This window comes from Pempheris klunzingeri, chromosome 15, assembly GCF_042242105.1.
Source record: "Pempheris klunzingeri isolate RE-2024b chromosome 15, fPemKlu1.hap1, whole genome shotgun sequence".
In the NCBI taxonomy this organism is placed as follows: Eukaryota; Metazoa; Chordata; class Actinopteri; order Acropomatiformes; family Pempheridae; genus Pempheris; species Pempheris klunzingeri.
In genome coordinates this window covers 10,264,121-10,286,598 of record NC_092026.1, presented here as the reverse complement: position 1 = coordinate 10,286,598, position 22,478 = coordinate 10,264,121, and the positions used below count along the sequence as shown (strand labels likewise).

General features: G+C 43.5%; 1 protein-coding gene across 1 annotated transcript in view; it reads right to left on the bottom strand.

The window, feature by feature from the left end:
- phlpp1 (PH domain and leucine rich repeat protein phosphatase 1) overlaps positions 1 to 19,496 on the bottom strand; it is a 42,815-nt gene extending 23,319 nt beyond the window's left edge. Inside the window, exon 1 of the mRNA XM_070844463.1 lies at positions 17,592 to 19,496. Coding sequence (XP_070700564.1) covers positions 17,592 to 19,224 — 1,633 coding nt within the window. The 5' untranslated portion in view covers positions 19,225 to 19,496. The remainder of the gene's footprint in view (positions 1 to 17,591) is intronic.
- Positions 19,497 to 22,478: the final 2,982 nt, after the last annotated feature.

Here is a 22,478-nt window from a genome sequence, read left to right as displayed (position 1 = left end):
GTGCGGCGGCGCAACACACGAGCACAGTGGAGATTTTCAGGAAGGCCGCTTAAACCTCCCTAGTTTCACAGTTTCTGAGATGAGTGATCTTTAATTAGTAGCTTCTTAATCCTGCAAACATCCTCTTTAAAAGTTCTCAGATGTTCTCACGCAAATGTGTCCGTAGAGAAAGAGGGAGCTGCCTCCCCGTGTGGGACTAAGGAGGTGTTGACGTGTGAAATGTGTCAAGCCGTCCTTTGTTTAAAAGTGATAAGAAGATGAGGAACGTGTTTGCATGGGAAATAAGTGAGATGTCCATGTATTATCCCCATGCGACACTGCTTTTGCACATACCTATACATGTGTCTAGTGTGTTCTTACTTTGAATCATGTTCAGCATAAATATGCTGGGTTTGCCATGTTGTCCTCACTTGTTAAAAAGCCCAGGTGGAGCAATTTATTAAGCGATTTGAATATTTTGACTGTCAGCGAGGCTAAGAGTTAAACAAAATGTTCAGTAGTCAAAACATCAAATAAGGATGACTCAGAGAGTACTTGGGTAGCTTTGTTACCCTGACCAAACCACCTGCAAAATGAAAGACATTCCAATCAGCCTCACCGGGAAATGTTAGCATGGTTACCTGCTAAACTATGACAGTAAACCGGATAAACAGCATTGTCACAGTGAGCATGTTGGCATGCTGATGTTAGTATTTAGCTCAAGAGCATAGCTGTGCTTCACAGAGCTGCTAGCAAGCCTGTAGACGTGGTTATTGTTCTGGTTCAAACTTTGGTCATGTTTCTAGATTTTATTCAACTATTGTGTTTTATTCAGATAAAACAACCCTGACAAACTGTTGCTGAGTCAATTCAATTTACAGTACATTAATGCAAACTGAGTTCAACTCCAGAAGCAGTCCTAACACTACTCATTAGATAGATGGGTAATTATTTAATCATCCATGTTGCAGCTTGCTTCCATTATCTCTTTAATTAATAAAACAATTAAGCATTATTAAACTGTTATGAATTTTAGATGAGTTAAGCCGACTTGTGAATGTGTGGGGATTTAAAAAAAAAAAAGGGTTACAGTACAGAATTGTAATTATCTGGAATGTACTAAAAGAATATCTACCAACAATTCAGGATAAGGTGGCAGGCTCCCTGAGTGTGCATGCATTTCTTTTTTTGTTCTCAAGACAGTGCTGAGGAGTGCTTACACTCCCTCTAGGAAAAGCTGAGTGGCATTGCTTTGTGCTCCTGTCTATTGTCAGACACTGAACATCCTTCAACTTAAACAACTCAGTCGAGGTGACGTTTCTTTTTCCTCTCTTCCCCCCCTCGTCCGCACTTTTCTCAGCTGGTGATGGAGCTTTAAGGGAGCAGGGCCAGAGAGACTAGTGGCTCAGGGAAAATATGTTGCCATGCCCCAGGTGACCATGACACATCCCTCCATCCCGGGAGAGAGGGTGAAGTGGATAATCATTAGTTTGATGGATGCCCTCGAATTCTGATAGCTCATTTCTGTTAAGCATGTCGCCAGGAAGGACACAACCAGACAGAAACACACACACCTACACGGACACATACAGACACTTAACAAAACCTCCTCTCTCAGTCCAGTGAAACACATCCTGAATCCAAATGAGGTCACAGCCTGCAATATCTTCCCCATCAAACCATTATTACCCTTTGCCCCTGGGGAGAAGGGAACTAAACAGCCCTTTGCTATTAAAGGCATTGTACAACTCTAGTTATCAGGTCAATCCATTACCCTCTACCACCTGTAGGGGCAGTATGGGGATGCATTTCAGCAGGGGGATGACCTGAAGCTGGATTTGTAGTGTTCTGTAATGCTGAATTATCTTTTTTTTTTTACTAGAATTTGACCCACTTGCACACTCAGTTGCTCTTCTGCATTCGTCCTCATCCGCAGTAAAAGACACTCATTCCACTTATCTTCGCATATCAGGTCCTGTTAACCCGATGCAAATCTGTGTTTATGGGCAGATCCAGAAACAGATGCAAACAATGTGTAAATATGCAACCACAACCAATGCGCCTGACAGCTGGAATGAGGAACTACAATGAGAGAGGGCCCCTCTCTCAAGAGGTTAATACATTACGTTGTGCAGCTTAGAATTTTACTTATGAGACATTAAGTGATAGAAATAACAGCATTTTCAATCAGCTATGCCATCCTTCATACCACCCACTGCACTGTGAACACGCTTCATCATGTAATTCAATCAATATCCACTAAAAATAGCCCCAGATGCTGCGGACAGAGAGGAGAATTGAGTTGTGGATGCTTTGAATCGCAGGTGCTGGCATCAGTGCATGAAAAAAGAAGATTTTCCCCAGTGATTCCCTCCGTCAGTGGAAGGGTCGGATGCTGACGTACATGGATGTGTGCTCCCTCTCTCCTCTCCCCCTCTTCTGAGCTCCACTCTTGCTGCTGTTATGTAATGAGCATGTGTTACGAAACCTTACATTGGAAAACACAAGCCCACTGATCAGCTACCTCAGAGCACACACACTCACAGCACAATGCACAAGAGCTCTGAGAATTGTTTTCACCCCCTCATTTGAGTGTGAGCGAATGCAAATGTTGTCACCGTAGTGGACAAAAGTGTCTGCGTGTTTGCTCATGCGTACCGAATATGCGTGTGTGTGTGTGTGTGTGCATGTGCGCATGTTTGTGTGTTCATACATACAAACTAATAGAATACATGGGTTTAAATTGGAGCATGATTCTGAGGCTGTGAAAGCATGCAGAGCTCCCAAGTGAATTATTTAGTATGTTTGCGGGTGAGCGAATAAATCACATAAATAAACGTACAGAAAAAAATAATGAGGGTTCATAGTTGCGTGTTGCGGTATAAGCGTGAATACTAGGAGGTATGGTGGTGCAGTAAGACCTACGGCAAGAGAGAGGGGGGTGGACATAAAGAGACGTGTATAGGATGGAGAAAGAAAGAAAGAAAGAAAGAGAAAACAAGACGAGGCCCAGCAGAGATGGCCAAGATGGAGAATGTAAAAAAAAAAAAAACTGTATGGATGAATACATGGATAAACAGACAGAAAAGGCTACAGGCATATCCTGTCACCTCAGGCAGCAAGACTCGCAAGAGGACAGAGCTGTAAGGCAAAGTGCTAATCTCTGTCAGCTGTAAATTGAGGTTTTAAGGCTGTCACAAAACATATAAAATACTCTAACCCAGGCATTATGTCCTATTGTGCTTACAAAACAAACACATTTATATTGGATGTAACACGCATGAATTAATATTAATTTATAGATAATTAAGGATAATTACAATTTATTGCAAACTGGGTCATGCATTTTAAGCCATAATTTCTATCAGTCATTATAACGAATGTAATATGTGCAAGTAAAATGGGTGAAATATCAACTAAAAATGTTATGATCGATGATTACAACAGACAGTTTCATTAATTTTACTGTTTACTGCTTCGTTTCTCTTTCAAATTTGGATTGTAGTCACAGCCATTAGTTACCCCTATATCTAGTAGATTGCATTGTCAGTGGCGGAGTACGCCATTCCTGCACTGCATCTAAATGGCATGCAAATGCCCGAAGGATTCACAGGAAATGACTCATGGACATACAGGTACTGGACAAAATTCAAAAGACAAGAAGGGGGCACATGCTCACATTGCATATAATTTGTGCACACACTGGTATGTCACATAATAATGTAATATGGAGGAGCGAAACAGCTGTTCCCAGGCATACTGAAGTGAAACATACTTGCTGTGGTAGAAGTACAACTACAGTGATTTAATACACATATAGCTAGCGTTGTATTGTTAAGATTTCTTAGCGTTACCGCCAGTAACCACAGGTGTTGAAAACTTGTATGCTCAAACTGCTTGTGTTTTGTTGCCTTGTCAAAATACACTTTAATGTTGCCTCATTCCCAAATAATAATAATAATAAAATAACTGAATAACTGGCCCAAACTGCCAAAATAAGACTCAATTATAATATGCTGGAATTATCCTTTAAAGAGCAAAGCCAGACATACAGTCCTATAGTGGCAGATTCCTTTAGACAAAACTAAAAACATTTTTTCCATCAGCAGAGCTGCTGCAAAAGAATCTGTAAAGTCTATTTACCAAGGACAAAGAAACAAGTAAGCTCTTTGACAATGCCTTGCATCATGTACTGCCAGGCCTTTTTAACACAGTGATTATCATTTTTCCCTTTTTTTTTTTTTTAAGGTTGACAGCTCAGACAGGACTTTGACGTCTCGCTCACAGTGAACACCTAATATCTTGCCAACAAAAGGTCAGATGTATTCTCTGTCAAACCCTCCAAGTGTTTATGTAATGCTGTTCCATGTAGAGTGAGTTAAAATGCATGACAAACTTGTTCATCGGTGTGGAAGATGATGGCTATTCCACGTTGGGAAATAATGAATTACCGGCAGGTCATGAACGCGTGAGAAACAAATGGAAGGCTGCGCTTTCACACACAAAATAAAACAAGCCTGCACACGTGTGAACCGAGTTACTGTTGTGTGATAGTGAACTGGCAGGAGAGCCAGGGTTATGTAGTTATGTAATACGTCTCTGTCTTGCTCTCTCTCTCTCACACACACACACACACAGGTTATGACCGGAAAGGTTTCAACTGTGTGTGTGTGCATATTTTAATGTCTCTGAAGGCATGGAAAGTCTCAGCTGAACTGAAATTTCTCGTTTTTCCTTCTTAAATTCCTCCATTATCCATTCCCTTAAGTATATAATGTTAGGCTTCAATATCTCCAGCAATCATCCACATCCTCTAACTCTTCTCCTCCTACTTTCTTCTGTTCAGATTTTAAGTACGAGTGGTTTCATGTGTTGGCCCTTGCAGGGAATCACTATTTCTAGCCGAGCTTACTCATGACCTGACCTCTCTACACGCTTACAAAGCCCTAGCCTTCTTTTGAAATATGTCGGTATGAGGTCCATCCTGCTTAAGTATCCTTAGGTGGCACACAGAGGCTTGGGGTTGCAGCTCTATAGCTTGGTAATTCGCTCTGACCTCCCTAAAGAGGAAGAGAAGCGAAAAAGAGAACTTCCAAAAAGAGACAGATAATGTAGTAAATTAATATCAGAGCTTCCTCTCTGGATCCCAGACTGACACACCCATCCCCTGACCCCACCCACAGCCCTCCACATGCCAGCAGTCCCTGCAGTGTGTCCTCAGCGCAGCCTGTGCCATCACGCTCAAGGATACGCTGTTGACAGCTACGGGTCACTGCAGTCCAGGCACAGGGTGGCACACACTCATGAATGATGCAGCACTCGCCGTCAGTCCTACAGCTCTCTCGCTAACACATGAGGACACATAATCAGGCTTGATCACGGGCAATGCATGCACAATGACACAAAGGCTGGCCGCAGTGTGTAGTGAAGATGCAATTAAAGCAAATCCCAGAAGCCAACAAACAATTTATGAGAACATTGCGATAGATTCTCTGCCTGGAGGAGCTTTAAAACAAGGTATGAACTGAGAAATACATCATCACCATGAACTTAGTTGTCATGGATCACTGTGAGTTTAGCACTGAAACAATTTGTCGACTGATTTTTGGATCGACGGAAAAGTATTTATTAAAGTGGTACTCTTGAATTTTAGGTGTATTTTCATAAAGTTGGAGCCTTACAGGGAAAAAGATAAGCTGCTTTTAGTTCCTTCTATGGATCATGTCACAAATTGCTGCATCCTACACTACTCATAATGCAACTTGATAGCGTTAGACTTCCCCTGTCTGGTGAATTCCCATATTTATCAACCTCCACAGCCAAAGTTTCTGAAGATTTATGGGTTTTGTACCGTATGTCGCATGTGCAGTAAAATGCAGGGTGTGCTAAAAAGGAACCTTGATTTATAGAAAGTTTGGACTGCCCCTTTAAACAGAAACATTTGCTGGTTCCAGCCTCTAAAATGGGACAATTTGCTTCTTTTCCCATTTGTACATTTCATTCCGTTTGGCTTTGAACTGATCAGACAAATCAAACAACTTAAAGTCATCATCTACAGTCAGGGAAACTGTGATAAGCATTTTTCACTACTTTCTGTCGCTTTATGGATCAAATGATTAGTGGATTAACCTAAAGAATAGAGGTTAATCTCTGATAAAAATCTGCCCTTCTCCAGTTTGAAAATATTCGCATAGTAAGAATAGGCCAGATGAGATAGATAAAGCCATCAGACTGGCAAAGATGATTATAATGTTGTAAATTTTTTTTTAAAGATTTACTCAAATTATATGACAAGTTTCTCAACCACACATATTATCTCATAATTTGGTTGCTCATCAGCAGCGTCACTGTCACTTCAGCCTCCGCATTCTGTCACTCAGCAGTTGCTAATGGCCTGTATACGGCAGCGGCATGTCTCTGCAGCACTCTATACAGCCTTGATAAAGTGCAGCGCCTTATACTGGATGGGGGGCTTAACGAGAGAGCAAGAAAGAGAGGGGAGTGAGGCATTGTCGTCTTAAGCACCAGTACAATAACCCCCTCCCAGACACAGAGGTTTAGGTTTACCCACCTAGCATTCAACCCCCCTGGGAAGTGCATCATGGGAGGGTGAAATGTGAGAGCCAGGGATGAAGGGGGAGTAGCGATAAAGGAGCAGGCTGACAACACCTCCCTCTGATACCGAAGCTAAAGAGGCGAGATGAGAACGCTAATTGGTAAGCCAGTTAAGGTTTGATGTCGTGCAAAAGGTTAGAGATGAATGTGGTGGAGTGCGCATTCATAGGCAGGCATGTACGTGAGTTTGTGTGTGTGTGTGTGTGTGTGTGTGTATGTGTGTGAGTGAGTCTCTGTTTATGTGTATGTCAGTGATAAATTAGCTTGCAGGGACTCCCGGCTGTTTGTCGCCCTGGGTTTCCCTGTTCATTTGTACCACTGCATTAATAATGCCTGTCGCTGACAGAAACGAAGCGAGGACATTTTACATTCAGAACTCGCCACTCTCAATCTCTCACTCTTATAGTCCCCTTAACAATATATTCATGGTCAATATTGCCTTTAACCAAAAGTGCTTGATAGAGTGTCTTTTTCTCAATACCAGCATCATAAATCTGACAGACCACTGAAGCTACAGTAACAACGTCAAAAATCAGTTTCTATACATAGGAAGGAACGCTCAGATAAAAGTAGTATGTGTAATATACTGAGGTCAATGAACTTCATCTTTACAATATCCCTACATCCACACATAACACATAGTGGTAAACATCTGAATTACTTAAAACTTTATTTTAATGTCACCAGAATCAGCAATGCCATTAAAATTCATTCCTGACTAGAAGGAAAAAATCATTATCTGAATGTACTTCTGTATTTCAAGGCCCTCCAACAATACTAATCGTGCTTAATTTCAGCATATTCAGTAAATTTAATCATAGTTTAATATCATTTTTGCCACTTAAAATTGAGGTATTAATGGTCAGTTTGCAACAACCTCACTGTCCACAATACTGGACAGCATGGATGTCCATGGATTGTTTGTGTCACAGCATCTGCATTTTTTTTGCATTGCATAAATAAACTATTTCTACTTCCTAATTTATGAACTGTGAAGTGCACATTGCACAGCTCTAGAGTCCATGCATTTATTTTGCAACACTGAAAAAAAATTCAAGCATCAATTCTCATAATAAGTAAAAAAATTCCAGTTAAAGCAGCATCAAAGGCCACAAAATTCCTGTCTCCTCATTCTTTATTTACAATGAAGGTTTTGTGTGTGTACATGTCGGCCAGTCAGTCACTAAGTAATGATGTCTTTTCAAAGACTGTGGACATAATAAGTGAGTAGAAAGAGCCGGGTCACATGTCTAAAGGTCAAAGGTGAAAACAATGTGACAGAATGTGTCTGTGACAAAGACAAATCTTTTCATACTGTCTTTATCTCCAAGTGTGTGTGTGAAACCAAAAAGTGGTGCAACACAGACATTATTAACATTGTGGCACATAGCCTGCCATGCAAATATACATACAGGTATTGTAAAAGATAAAAGTCATGTTTTTCCCCAGTGAACAGATGTGATTTTTATGTACTGTATATGCACTGAGCAGCATGTGCTACCAATCAACGAGTAGACAGATTCCTGAGAGGAGAAAAGCAGATTTAAGTAGGTGGCAGCAACATTTTCATAGATGCAGAGAATTGCAGTGGAGTGAGCAAGAGACAGGGTGAATACTAGAGCAGTATACTGTACTGTAATATCATGAGGAGTGTGTGTGATTGGCGGGATGAGTATTCTGCTGGGAGGATGGAAAAGCTGCAGCCTGCTTGAGGCTCCTGTCTGAACTTGTTTTGCTCATAAACGAGGATATGAAAGTGAAGGATTTATGCCAGTTGATATCACAAACACACCAAAGCTGACATATTTTTTAACCGTTAACTGCTAAAAAAAAAAAAAAAATGCAGTCAGTTTCATCAGTTAGCGCAATTGAACGTGACTTATTCTCTGTAAACAAAACAACAACTCTTTAGCAGTGCGTGCTGTTGGTTACAGTTTGCAAACAAATATGGCCCAGCTGATTCCAGTGTCTCATCCATCATAATGCATTATGCATGATGCCAGCAAACTGTCTTTATGTGAGCAGCGTGTGGTGACAATGACACAATTTGTATCGCTGATTGGAATTATTAGCCACTAATCCACAATGAATGGCAGTCAAACCACTTTCAGTTTCCAAGTTTTCCCTGAGGGGAGACCACTGACACGCAGATAAGCACATTGTTATTATTGTTTGTACTTAACCTCTAATGCCATTCATTATCAGAGGCTATGAAGGACTCTCATAGCTTAGCTAAATATGGCAGCGAGCCACTGGGATGTTCAGGCATCCAAGCTGGTCTGAGAGACTTTATATTAAAGCCTGCCATGCTGTGGCATTCCTTTGATAGTAAAAAAAACAGGAGAGTAATAAGGGAGATTCATACAAGGGAAGAGCACAAGCAATAATAAAGGTAAACAGCGACTGTTATTATTTCTAGTCCACCTATTCTCTTATTCTGTAAAGTATTAAAAATGCTTCTGATGGGCAGCAGTTGCCTTGGGGTAATTGAGAAGGAAGTTGTCCATGAAGACAGCAGACTACAGAGTCAGTTGTTCTTTAATCCCACAGAAAGGACAGACCACAAAGTAATCAGACCCCAGATCTGTGGTTAAAGCTACAATCAGTCTAGTTCAGAGCAGAGAGGGGAAGGAGAGACAGAGAGGAAGGCTTTCACACAAGAAGAGCGAACGACGAATTAAAGGGCTGCTCTCTCCTGATGATGCACAGGGACAGGACGAGTGAATGAATGAGATTGTGATGTTGTTGCACATTCCCCCGGCCCCACGTGCTCACTTTTCTCTTTCTTCTCCTTCTCTGCCCTCCCTCCTTTCCCTTTTCTTTTGTTTTGTTTAAAATTTAACAAGGTCTGGAACAGTGGAGGGCTGAAGCGGGCATCCGGGGTGTTTTGGCTCAGCTTCATGTCACATGCAGGGGCCATGTGAACACAGTGGCACTGAGTGAGAGGGGGGTGGGGAGGGGGCGCTGGGGGGGCTGGAGGGCAGTGAGAGAGAGAGTGGGTGGGGGGTGGGGGGGTAGTGAGAGAAAAAAAAAAGAAATAAAGAGGGGAAGTCTTTCACCAGAAGGACTGGGAGGCAGTGAGAGATAGAAAAGAAATGAGTGGAAGGCGAAACAACTGTACTTCTGCGAGACACCGCAAACGAAACAGGAAGTTGTGACAGAATAAGACTGACCAGCAAAGAATAAGCATTTGCAAGGAAAATAAAATAAAATAGCAAAGGAGGAGGAAACAAGGAGAGAGAGTGAGAAGTAACTTCCTGGTGCAGCAGGTGACAGCAGCTTTCAGCGAGAGACGAGCAAATTGCCATGTTATTGCTTGAGAATGGCAGTGACATGGAGACATGCAGTGATGTCTCCACAGGTCTCTCTGGACCGAAAACTGGACTTTTATGACGCTTATAATGTTTTTTGGGGGGTATTGGTTTGCCTTTTGAGAAATATGTTCAGTTTTGGAGAGTAAATACCTCAATAAAATGGATTCCAATACACAGTGATAGAAAGTACTTTAACTCAAAACTTAGCGACAATAAAAGTTGCCAACACATGAACGCATCTCTAATAATAATCCATTTGTAATCCATAACTTGCTGCAAGGGACTATCTGTAATTTTACATTTGATACTTTAAACCTTCAATGACTGATTGTTTGGTGACTTGCGGTCAGTGCGAACAAGCTGTGAACATAACGATGACATATTAACCTTTATGGTTGACATGGCAAACTTTAAAAGCATTACTATTCGCACATCCACCAGATATGGAGGAACATTAGCATTCATTTCTGGACACCTGATGAAAGTAGGTCCAATGTTCACTGTCACTTAAGTTCTGTTTTGCTCTTCACCAACTCATGAGGGAAATTTCTCTTGAGGTGCTAAATGCTCATCTCTGTTACTACCAGCTGCTCCTCTCCTGTTGATGATGTGAAGGTAGCGTACAGAGGGTTTTTCGAGCATTTTGCCAAACGCCCCCTGCGACCAAAAAGCATTGCTACAAGAGCAATGAGAGTGAATCAAAAGATTAAAGTTGGGGACTGGAAAACCAAACCAGTAACCAGTGAGCTGACATTGTGACATTGCTTCCTTCAGATAAGCAAATGATCTGAATACTTCTTCCTGCACTGCCAAAGCAGGATCAACAGCCACAGACTCAAAAATGTGTTGCATGTTTACATGTGTGTGTTGACTTAGTGTTTGATTTTTTTGGAATTACACCACCTACAAGAATGATGGGCTCTGGATATACCTCCAGGATCTACGTATACTGGTAGTACATTAACCACAGTATCGTGAACTGTGCAAGGTTGCTCTTGTACATCTATGTACAAGAGCAGGGCATGTGGAGTTGTGGCTGTCTCCCTCTGTTCTTTTTCAAAGCCTCTCCCTTAAAAGACATACTTGCCAATGAGGAAGTATCATTCTTGTGCTTCAGCATTTCTGAACTTTAAACTAGGTCACTCCATATCAACAACTCTGCCCCTTTCTATTAGAGCACAGGCCACAGAAACGAGCACAGCTCCACCAAAACACACCTTATCTAGCTGTGTCCAGATGACACAAGCAAAGATTTGGACTGTTTGGTAACGCTCTGAAATCCATTTGCACAATGCTATTGGCCGAACACTCAATCTACTTAGACCTTTGTTTCTGCAGTGCAGGAAGGTGTCTCTGTTAAACAAGAAATCTAATAAAACTGATTCTATCCTTTTGTAATCACTAAATGTGCATCAAAGAAAATGAAACACTACGAAATTGGAATTCTAAACACAATGCAAGATCCTCTCTCTAGAGACTCACGCTTTGTAAAACAAATGAGTGTGAGCACCACTGGAGCCGTGGCATTTAAAACCCTCCCATCCAGGAATTGACACAGTTCTGTCCTGTACACTAGCAGGCAAGCAGGCCATGTGTTCCCTAATCGGAATTTTTGGGCCTCTTTAATGCTGAGAGTTGCAGATGTTGCCTGGTATTAGGCTGTACTGCTGCTGATCAAAGCTGCAGAGAGCGAGCCCCTGCTGGCCTGCCTCTAATCCCCCCCTCCCTCCCCAAGCATGTGGTCAGGGCAGGGACTAGTGCTCCACTCTGGGACAGTCAGCCTACTCCATGACCCCGCTGAAGGGAGAACCTTTTCACTGCCTTTCCTCATGAACACCACCTACTCCAACCCTCCGAGGTTTCTGGGGGGGCATTCAGCATGGGCAGTTTGACAGACAGCTGAGAGGCCAGGATGCTCCCATAAGGAAGGAAAAGCTGCTGCCCTTCCCTGCCCCCGTTCCCAATTCCCTATCTCAGAATGTGCCGTCAGGCAGACAACAGTGACACATCAGCATGACATTGTTCAGCCTAGATTTGGCTGCATACCACAAAACAATGTGAATTTGAATGTTTTTTTTTTAATTATTTCCACGGGGGGCTGGAACTAAACACAACTGTACGTCAAAGCATGCATACACACACACACACATACAGAGGTGATAGTGAGGAAGAGCCCTTTTAACTGTCGAAATACTTACCTGAGCTCTTAGTTTGAATTAATACTTTTTAAAGACAATTATGAGGGTGACCAGTAATTCTTGGAGTGAAAAGCAATAAGCTAGAGTGAAATAAAGAGATATGGGATGATAAATGGAAACTGTCAGATGGTGTGAGGGAGGAGGAGATGCGAGGAAAGATAGCGGGAGGAAAGGGAGGGAGATCGATCATGAGAGAAATTGAGAGAGGGAGGAAGATTCGGCGTGAGAGGAGGGTGGGAGGATGTCAGCCAAGAAGGCAATCTATATTAGACAGAAAACAGTTCCCCTGGCTTTAACTGTTACAAGCTGACACCACCATCCTCTCCATGTCTGCCTCAGTAGACACGCACGCTTGTGAATCCTACAAGATACGCACATCCAGCTCCACACTCAGGCTGTGCGGCCACATTTCATTTAAGACCACTTCTACACGTGAGGCTCACACGTGAAGAGGCATGAAATACATAAATCTATTCTTTGGTTGCTCGCTTGTATCTTGGGCACACGCACCCGAGTGAACACCAGAGAACGCAAGAACCTCAGTGCACACCGACACATGCGTATTGGATTTGAGCTCTGGAACGTGTGAAATCTGATTACACAATTACATAATGACTCAGCAATAGGCCATTTAGAAAGACCATTAGCTGTCAGGCCAGGACATGGATGTGGGAAAGGATGAGGCAGCCTAGTGCCTCACTTCTGCTAAGTCCTCCCAGGAGTGTTTGCACGCTGTAGTTTTGGTAAACTATGTCATGTTTTATAGATGTTAAGCGAAACTGATACTTGAAATTGCAATTCTCAAATCCCTGGTGACCAGTAAAGAATCATTTGAATAGTAAAATTCATTCAAACTAAAGCACTGCGAGGGATTCTCATATCGTTATGAGGATAACCAGTGACCAATCGTAAAAACAATGACCAAATCTGCGCAAACTGGTCTCCTGCCTTTGAAAATACTTTCATAGAGGTTGCGAGCGCGAGTGTGGGAGCAATCTGGCGCGCTGACTGTACGGAGAGAGCGACGTGGCATAGAGAAGACGCAAGAGAGTGAGTGGTTCTCCGCTTAATAGCTGCCACAGCCTGCTGGAGAAAGCTGGGAGCTTCATTAAGCCTTTAAACCCCGCAGAGTCCTTTAAGTCATCACGTCACCAGCCGCCGCCTCCTCAGAGAGGTTAGAGTGGAAAGATACAGTCCTGATTTGAGATTCCTCGAAGCTTTTATAGTAATTGAACCATCACTGTCGTCTTAAAATGTTAACATCTTGTGTCTACATGGAATATAGACATATCAGCAGGAGTCAAGCTGCTTCCATTACACTTGCCTCTGTTGAAATTTATTTCTGGTTATAAGTCAAGTGCTTTTATCTTATTGCTTATAACATTGATTAAAACTTGTATTTGAATGGTAGCAATTTAAAGCCACAAATCTATCAACCACAAATGTATACAGTGGGTTTCTATTTGTGTCCTTACTGACTGCTGAGAGTTATTTTATTTTTAACTCCACTGATAGCCCTGAGGTCATCTATTGAGCAAGTTGGAGAAGCAGGCAGCTCTTGTGAGAAACGAGCAAATCTAAAGAAAAGCACAAAAACATTAGCAAGAGGCAAAACAAATACAACTCGAACAAATTTAAAGGATGTTTTTTTTTTCTTTCTTCCAATATTAACACACTGCTCTTAAAAAGGTGATCTATCATATGAAGATGCTGTAGAGTTAAACGAGGTGATGACAAACATGCTGTTCCATTAGAGTTGCAGCTAGGCCCCCAAAGCAATAAAAATAGTAAATATAGTAGGATATTATTTGAATTTTGTAAATAAGCACCTCAATAACAGTGAGGCAATGAGCATGAAATTGCAATTTGTTTTGAGAATTATTGTAGAGAAAACTTCATATTAAAAACATGCAATAACAAAGGCACATTACACAAAGTTATCTTGAGAAACTGCAAAATACTAACCAATACTAATCCTGATCGCAACATTTGTGTTCTATCAAATTTTTACTTTGAATGTGTAATGTGCTATAAAAGCCTATAAGCAGGTGCATTTGACACTTTTATTTTGTAAAGCAGAGCCATTATCGGCAACATTTCATTAGATATATCTGCTTTTATCAGTTCTGCATGAACAGTTCTTTCTGTCAAGTTCACCTTGCTGGCAGACGCTGAACACAACATGGGAATTACCTGAAAATTGGGTGCAGCATGGTGAAACTGTTTTGGACCATGACTATGTTTCACAGAAGCTAGAGCCATAAACCTGCATGGAGCTGGAAAGACTTAATACCTCGATAGTTTCTGGGCCACTATATGCCAGTGGTCATTAATTTTGCTCATAAAGCAGGCCAAATCTTAACACCACTTTAGATTTACAAGAAACTGCTTTTAAAAAGCAAACATTTCAACTTTAATAGGGTAAGTAGAAAGCTCACAAAACGCAGTGGGTACGCTGAAATGCAGAGATGAGAGTGTTTGCAAAGCTGAGTAGGCTAATGAATCTAAATAATTCAATGTGCTGCTTTGGTTTGGTTAAGAACTCTGGGTCCTCCGCCTCTAGGGAAACCCTGTGCCAGTGTGTGTTAGGGTTCAGTATGCCATTTCCTTTTCTCTTCCACACACACACACACACACACACACACACACACACAGACTCTGTGTAAGGGACCACAGCCATCCATGCAGGGGGAGTTTCATTACTTATTGGGCTGAGGATCTCCTGTCCTCAGAGCAGAAGCACTATTACTAAGCGACACTGACCTGAACCCTACACTTTTACCTGAAACATGGCTATGACTCAAGTGTACGGTTAAAAAAAGAATTGTTCAGCCTAACTCTCTTGAGGAAGTGTACTTTTATTTAGAGCTGTGGCATTTTAGGCCTCTCAGCAACAGAATGTGCACGTATTGATTATATGAGTCTGTGTATGTTTTTTTACTCTTTTCCCTTGTGCTCAAACTCTAATAAAGCTGGCTCGGCATTACAAGAGGCTCCTGTGTGGGCAGCTCTGAAAGGATCACTCGTCAGCCTGCCAAAGAGGACAGCGGCCCTTTGATCTAGGCAGCCCTCTGTACATGTGTATGTGTGTGTGTGTTTGTGTGTCTAGCAGGGCAAAGTGAGTTCTCTCATCTGGCCACGGCGGAGTCTGTGCACACATAGCATGACCTGAACCCTTCAAAGTCAAACTGGGCGCAGCATTGTCCAAAGGACCTGGAGAGATGCACCATGGCAACTCCTCCACTTAAACAGCGCCTTCCCATCATTCTCCTACTCCCCTAATCACGCTGAGTGCCTCATCTGTCGCTGTTGTTGAAGATACAGTTCAGTTTACTGGCTCATATTCTTAATATCCAAGTTATATTTAGCATTAAAATTGCACAGTACATTTATTGAGGAGCTGAATAATAACACAGTGTTTAGATACTGGACTTCCTGTATCAAAGGGTGCTCTGCGTGCACAGGCATGCAGACAAAAAGGCCCTCAGTGTGGCTGAAGTCTACAGTTGTGGCAGCTGCGCCTGAGAGTCAGCCAGCAAGTCAGCTGAGACTGGCCCACTATCTCCACTATCTGGGAAGGACAACCATTCAAAGTCAGCTCAACATGTGTCAGCACGGCATCCCCTTGTACGCCCTGTCCCCCCCTCCCACACAACCCCTTCGGTCCACTTCCTCAGCCGACGTGCCCAACATTCTAGGCGAGCCAGCGTACATTCCTCACATGCTTCCATCGCTTAAAGAAACAGCGGAAGAGCAGGCCAGACATGTCAAAAGAGCAACAGTGCCGTTTTCTCTCTACAGTGCACGCATCTGTGTGCGTGTATGAAAGTGCTCTTCAGTGTCCTTCTCTATGTGGCTGAATGAGAATTGGGCTTTTTGTGTAGACCGCAGCCTGGGTGCTCAGTGGTGTTACTGGCTGTGCGTGTGTGTGTGTGTGTGTAGGGAGGGTGGGGGTGGAGGGAGAGCTCAGGTGACCACAGTTAAGCTGTCTCACATGGGATGTGGAGGCGTCGCCCTCAGAGGGCCATCAGGGATACTCCTGCCCGCCTTTAGCGGCTGCTGCTACTGCTGCTGGTTGAGCTCAGCTGACTGCACAGGCGCGTGTAGGATTAATGTGTTTTCCCTAAATGCACATCCATCCACATGAGCCCCAGTGTGCATGCCATATGATGCTATCTAAATGAAATCATTCTACCTCCAGCAAACCAGGATTCAAGAGCACAAAAGGGCATAAAGAGCATGTGACTGTGAACGTGAACAGGAGCACATGTGTTCATTTTCAGCTTTGTATTGAGCGGCCTCTGGTTCAACAGCCTCTCGGGACAGGAAGCAAGAGAGTATTAGGGCTTCTCTTGTCCATACTTCAGACCCAACAAACATTTTCCTCTCAGCTGTCCTCACCAGACACTCAGTAACACCGCCACCCCCTATTTCACTTCCCTCAGCAGCTACTGCAATAGGAGCAGTGGTGGAGGCAGTGGCATGAAGAAAAGGGCTTCCTGAGCTTTGGAGGAGCACGTTAACCCAGCTTGGCAGGCAGTTAGTTAGTGTGACAGCAGCCGCGCTGGATGCCAATAGGACAGGCACTGTGCAGCATCTCAATGACCAGAATTCACTGGGTCCACAGAGAGGGTTTATGGTCCTCTCAGCCATACCGCTCCCACCCCTACTCTCCATCCAACCACAAAGGCATTCAAGCTTTTCATTAGGATGATAATGGGGCAAAAGCCGGAAAGGGCCCCATGTCTGAGCACCATAAGTTGTGGTGATGGCTTTGTGGCGATGTCATGCATGTCCATGGGAGCACAGTGTGCCGCTACGGTCCAACAAAGACAGTCTAGGATGGAAGAAACAAAAAAGAAAAAAAAACAGACCTGAAAATTTAAAGGAAGTCCCTGAGGCAAGGTAATTCTGACAAACCAGTAGCCTTCGGGCCGTGTCCTCACTCTGACTTATTCATACCAGCACACAGTTAAACCTGAACAAGGTAAACCATCACTGGGAAACACGTTTTGGCTAACTTTCAATAATAACCCTCCAAATTATGGCTGCAGTTATCAGCAAAGGACTTGGGCTGCACTCATCTTGTCTGCCAGCAATCACAAACAACGAATGACAAGAATATCAAGAACACATGGGCCCGCTCTTTTCAGTCCTCCCAGAATTTAAAAATTTAGACTGAGCTTGTGCTACTAACTGCAAGCACCTAAATAAAGAAATATGCAGTACCCTCCTCTGAAAAATAGACTTTGCCTCAGCAAAAAAAGGCTTTGCTCTATTAGCACAATGTCATAACATAAACCTGCATGAATGCACCTGCCTCATTTTGTGATACAGGCTGACAACCTGTTACAACACTATAACACTAAGGATGTGCAGTCCACGCTACATGGTGTGCAAAAGAGAAGGTCTCCAGGGCCCCAGAATGAAGAAAAAGCTGATCACGGGAGAATGTGATTAAATCCGAATGCATCGTTTAACTTACCTGCATAGAAACGTAACAAGGAGCCAATTTCTGTGTTAAGCCCTTCCTCTTGAACTCTCCACGGGTCCTTAAATCCAAGCTTAAAAAGAAAGTCATTCTGTATCTGCAGAGGCCTCTCATCTGGGCTAAGCCTCCTGACAGCTTCACCGTGCAGCTGAACATACAGCGTGGGGCTGGAATCGTAGGAATCTCCATTGTGATCTGCTGTCAGCCCTGATTTTACAGCAACTTGGCCACAGTCTGGATCTTGGATGTCAGGTGTATTACCTGTAGAACAGGCCCTTGACAATGAGCCGGCACTACTGCTGGGTGGCAGGCTGCCCAGACTGTGTGGGTTGAGTCTGCTATCTGGCCCCATATTGTTTGTCATGTTGTTTAAATGCTCTATGTCGCACTGCTTGTAGTTGGCAGTGACAGCGCTGATCCCATTGGTGTGATGTTGGCCGATGGGGTCCATGCTGGCGCTCGACGCAGGACAGTCGAGCTCCAGTTCGTCAGAGGAGCTGCCGTACATGTCGTGGCCCTCCGTGGCACTGTCAAACGAGGGGCTGAGGATGGACGCCTCCGTGCCCAGGACCATGTCATCGCTGAGGGAGTCCCTGTGCTCGCTGAGCCGGGCCCCCGAGCTCAGGTCATCAAACGCACTGCTCTCCACATCTGAGCCAGAATTTAATCCGTAGCTGTCCACACCGTTCCTGTGCTCTGAGTCATCATCATTGGGGGTATCCATGTTGGAGTTCGAATTTAAATCTGACAGCGAACAGGTTATGTTGTCTTGCGACTCTGACTCTGGGGTGAAAAGTTTGCCATCAACGTCCTGTTGCTTTTGCCTCTCGTCTGCATTCTCCATGAGCAACAGTCTCAACCTGTCACTCGGATGGCCCCTTAATTCTGGGGGCTCCAGGGGAGTCAGGTGGTTGCATTTTATACTCGAGTCGTCGTTCACCTTGCACGGGTTATCATTATATTCATACTTCACATTGCAGTTGCCATTTTGGTCAGTCTTGGGGTTGTCTTTACAAAAAATGCGCATAACGGAGCTAGACTTACTGCAGAGTTTACTCAGGCGGAGCGCCACCTCGCCGGCTGTGGTGTCCATAGTGCAAAGGACCGGTCTGGGATATGAGGGCGTCAGTCTGTCGTGGACATGTATGGAGCCCCGGTGGAGATCTGCTCTCACCCACTCGCGATCGGCGGGCTGCAGCTGCATGTTCTGTCGGTGCTTGAGCAGAGTCTTCCTATCCAGACTCCGAGTATGCAAAGACGCAGAGGACAGGGCCGAGTTCATCTTGGCGCCGCAGGCGGCGTTGACAGCTGAGGTGGCGGTGGCTGCAGCTGCGGCGGAGAGGTTCCTCTTCAAGCGCCTCCGTCTCAACAGGAGGGAGCTGGAGTTGCTAGATGAGCCCCGGCCATTAGCCGCCGCAGTTCGGTTTGACGCACTAGATCCCACTGTAGAGGCGGAATGAGAAAGGCTATTCCCGTTCTTCGCCTCTACGCGGGAGGGTGCCAAATGTCCACCGCCATCATCCGCTGGAGTCCCCCGGGCGACAGACAGTCCGCTGGGCTTCTTCATTAACTTGGTCGCGCCTCCATCCGACGCGCCATCCTCAGCGACAGCCTGCACACTTTCCATCTCTGCCAATGAAAAGTCCCCCACTCTAAATAAATAACGGTGCGCGCTTGGTTACACCTACAGCCTCTACATTTAAAAGCCTGAAAACGTGCCCACCGTGGTAAATGTCCGCCAGCTGGGCGGTGTTTCTGACTTATTCCGCTAGTAGTCATTCACTTCTCGCCTTCCTTTCCCCGTCGGAGTCTCCTCCGCTGCTCCAAAAAAAACATTTCACCGATTCAGTTCGCTGGGAAGAGGCTGGGCGCGCGGGGACAGATCAGGGCGGAGACGTGACTGTGCGTCCCATTTAGACCAAAATACAGTGCTGGAATATGAAATGAACGTCGGCCGACCTCCTACGCAAATGCTGCCTGATATATATTCATGAGGAGGACACAAGATGGGGCCGCTAACAACAACGCAGTGCATGGTGGGAAGTGTATTGTGCCGGCAAAGCGTCCCGCAGGGGAGGGAACGAAGCCGCCAATACATTTCCCATGATGCTTTTCTCCGGTTTCAGTCAAGTGAGGCGGTGAACAGATGAGAGGCGTAAACATAGCTCGTATAAAATGTTTGGTGTACGGCTACAGAAGTACGTCCTCTTATGTGCTGTGGTGTTATCACCACCGGCTGTGTGTGAGCTACCACCATAACACTCAGTGTAGTGCAGCTCGTGCGCACACAGCATAAAGTTAGCAACTGTTGAATACTATAGAAAATGTTCATTTATCGGGGCTCCACTCGCTGGAAGTTTCCCACAGTGCGGCTACCCCCCCCCCCCCTCAATAACATTCCTCTGCATGCCAAAATAAAGCTTCGTTGCAGGTCTATTTATTTTGGACTAGTGGTGACTGGGCAAATAACTTCAGCACCATCTCATCAGGACGCCATTTCACAAGGCCGCACAGCCCGGCTTCAGTCGGCATGATATCATTCTGTTGTATTTCTCGCCATCTAGTGGAGCAAACCGCAAGGCTTGACCTAAACCTTCTCCCTTTGAGGACACAGCGACCCTGAGCCAGAGGAAGGCCGCTGGTTTTGCTTTTTTTTTTTTCTTCTAGGTCACCCTCTTTCTAAATTTGCTGAAGCCAAAGAGGTTACAAGACACTATGTCACATTGCACGTTTTGGTTCCTATTATTATTATTATTATTTCTAAGTTGAATTCCAGAGCATTTGCACACTGACTTTTATGGCTGCTGATGTAGTGCAAGGTAATGCAACTTTTGGAAGATAGCTGACATTAAAAGTTTCATTGTGTTGAACAAGGTCGTAACTTGTGGTCTAAATGTCAACGCAAAGGTAAGGCCCACCACATGAGATATTTTTCCTTCAAACTGATTTATTGGCTCACCGTAAGCTAGAAACAAAAAAAAGTCTGTTATCTGTTAACACAGCAGTAAAACACATCTATAATTCCATCTCTGGTAGGTTAGAAAAACAAGAAATGCAGATTGTACGTCCAAACTTTTTTTAATATCACAGTTAATCACATTTATACGGTGAATAAAACAGTCTGAGGACACTGTGTAGTGCTGAGTATCGCCCTGTCAGTCTGCACCTGTTGCCAAACTTAAATAAATTTTATGCTACAGTTTCAGACCAAGGTCAGTCTCAGCCTTTGCGTATGAGTTCAGGAGAAGTTTATCAGTGTCGTTTTATTGTGGAAAGTGCTCTTTCGACATATACACGGGAGTTGATAATAAAGTGCATGAATTGAGACTATAATTAAAGGGTGGGTTCCTCTTAAAACAATACACAGGTCAATATCTACATGAAGCAAGTTTTTGCTCACTGTCGTCATTCCTCCTGTTCATGCTGGTCATTAAAATATCTCTTCCTCAGCAAAACTTGTTTCAATGAGCACATGGACACCTGACTACTGTCTTAACACAGACTTTAAACCAGTGAATTTATTCGTAAAGATGAGAATATGTGCAGTATCTCAGACAACAAATTCCTTTTCCTGTTGGAGCAGGTATAGACAATCTCCTGTGGAACTAGCAGTAACAAGTTTTTAGTGTCACATACACACAGTAGTGTGAGTTTTATTATTTAAATGGCTGCTTATTTGCAGTTGGTGTTGATTCTCCCTCAGCTGAAAATGCTGTAGGCCCCACCTCTTGTGCATGCGTTCACAATACTATTGCATTCATGAGGAATTCTCTCACGGTATGAGCTTGGATGCGTTTCACCTGAACACACCATTATCTACAAGAATACAGGCCTTCCAGGACAATACGCAAAATATGGAATGCAGTACTTAATCTACAGGGCAACAAAATGTGTGAAGCAAGGCTGATTGCATATACCTTTTTGGCGATAAGCTCGGATTCAGCTGACAAAGGGGTGCAAATACTGCATAAGTGCCTCTATGAAAAAACAGGCATTGGCAAAAGATTCTACTATAGTGGTAATAGTCTGCAGTAACAGTCTAAATCGTGCGAATGTGTTGCTATCGGCTACATCAACTGTGGTGATTTTTCTGTATCCCAAAAATGACAATTCAAACAATGCAAATGCATTCAGAAATGGAGTTTAATTGGCATGATGTATCCTTTACATGATATTCTGGATTTTAAAAATGAAAAAAAAGGAACACTTTCAAATTCATCCAGTTGCTCCACCAACATGTAAAAGGAAACGGATTATTGCTGAATTCATGTTCCTTGATTCCAGCAAAGTAGAAAAACCTCATGCTCAGCCCAGTGGCTCAGGTTTGTTTCTTAGAGCTGAAATGAGAACTGGAGCACATTTGTATAAATTCATTCCTATTATGTTCTATTGTACTGGACCTATGGATGGAAAAATTCTAATAATGGCATGATGCTGGAATCCTTCAGAAACTGGTCCTAACACAAAAATACCTCATGTTTCAAGGTCTCTGAGATTAGATGACCCAATGAAATTTAGATTTAAAAAAAAAAAAAAGGAGCAATGTGACTTGTGATTGTACTGATTCTGAGGAGAAAACACTCTTAATTTTAACAAAACCCCTATCATTTCACATAAAAACCATAAAGTGCAAAACAATTTTCTATGTTCTCGGTTCTCAGGTTTTATTGGGTCATCTATCCATCACTGATCGAGACCTTGAAAATAAGGGAGAACACATTTTCTTTTGCAGACAGATGCATTATAGTAGGCGGGCCGACAGCCTTTCACCTCTACTACTTTTCTTCATCTGATAAACAAGAATTTCATATTGCAACTTTAAAAGTAATACAGTAAAAAATAATAAAAAGATTCTGTGTACATAAAGCTTATAAGCATTGG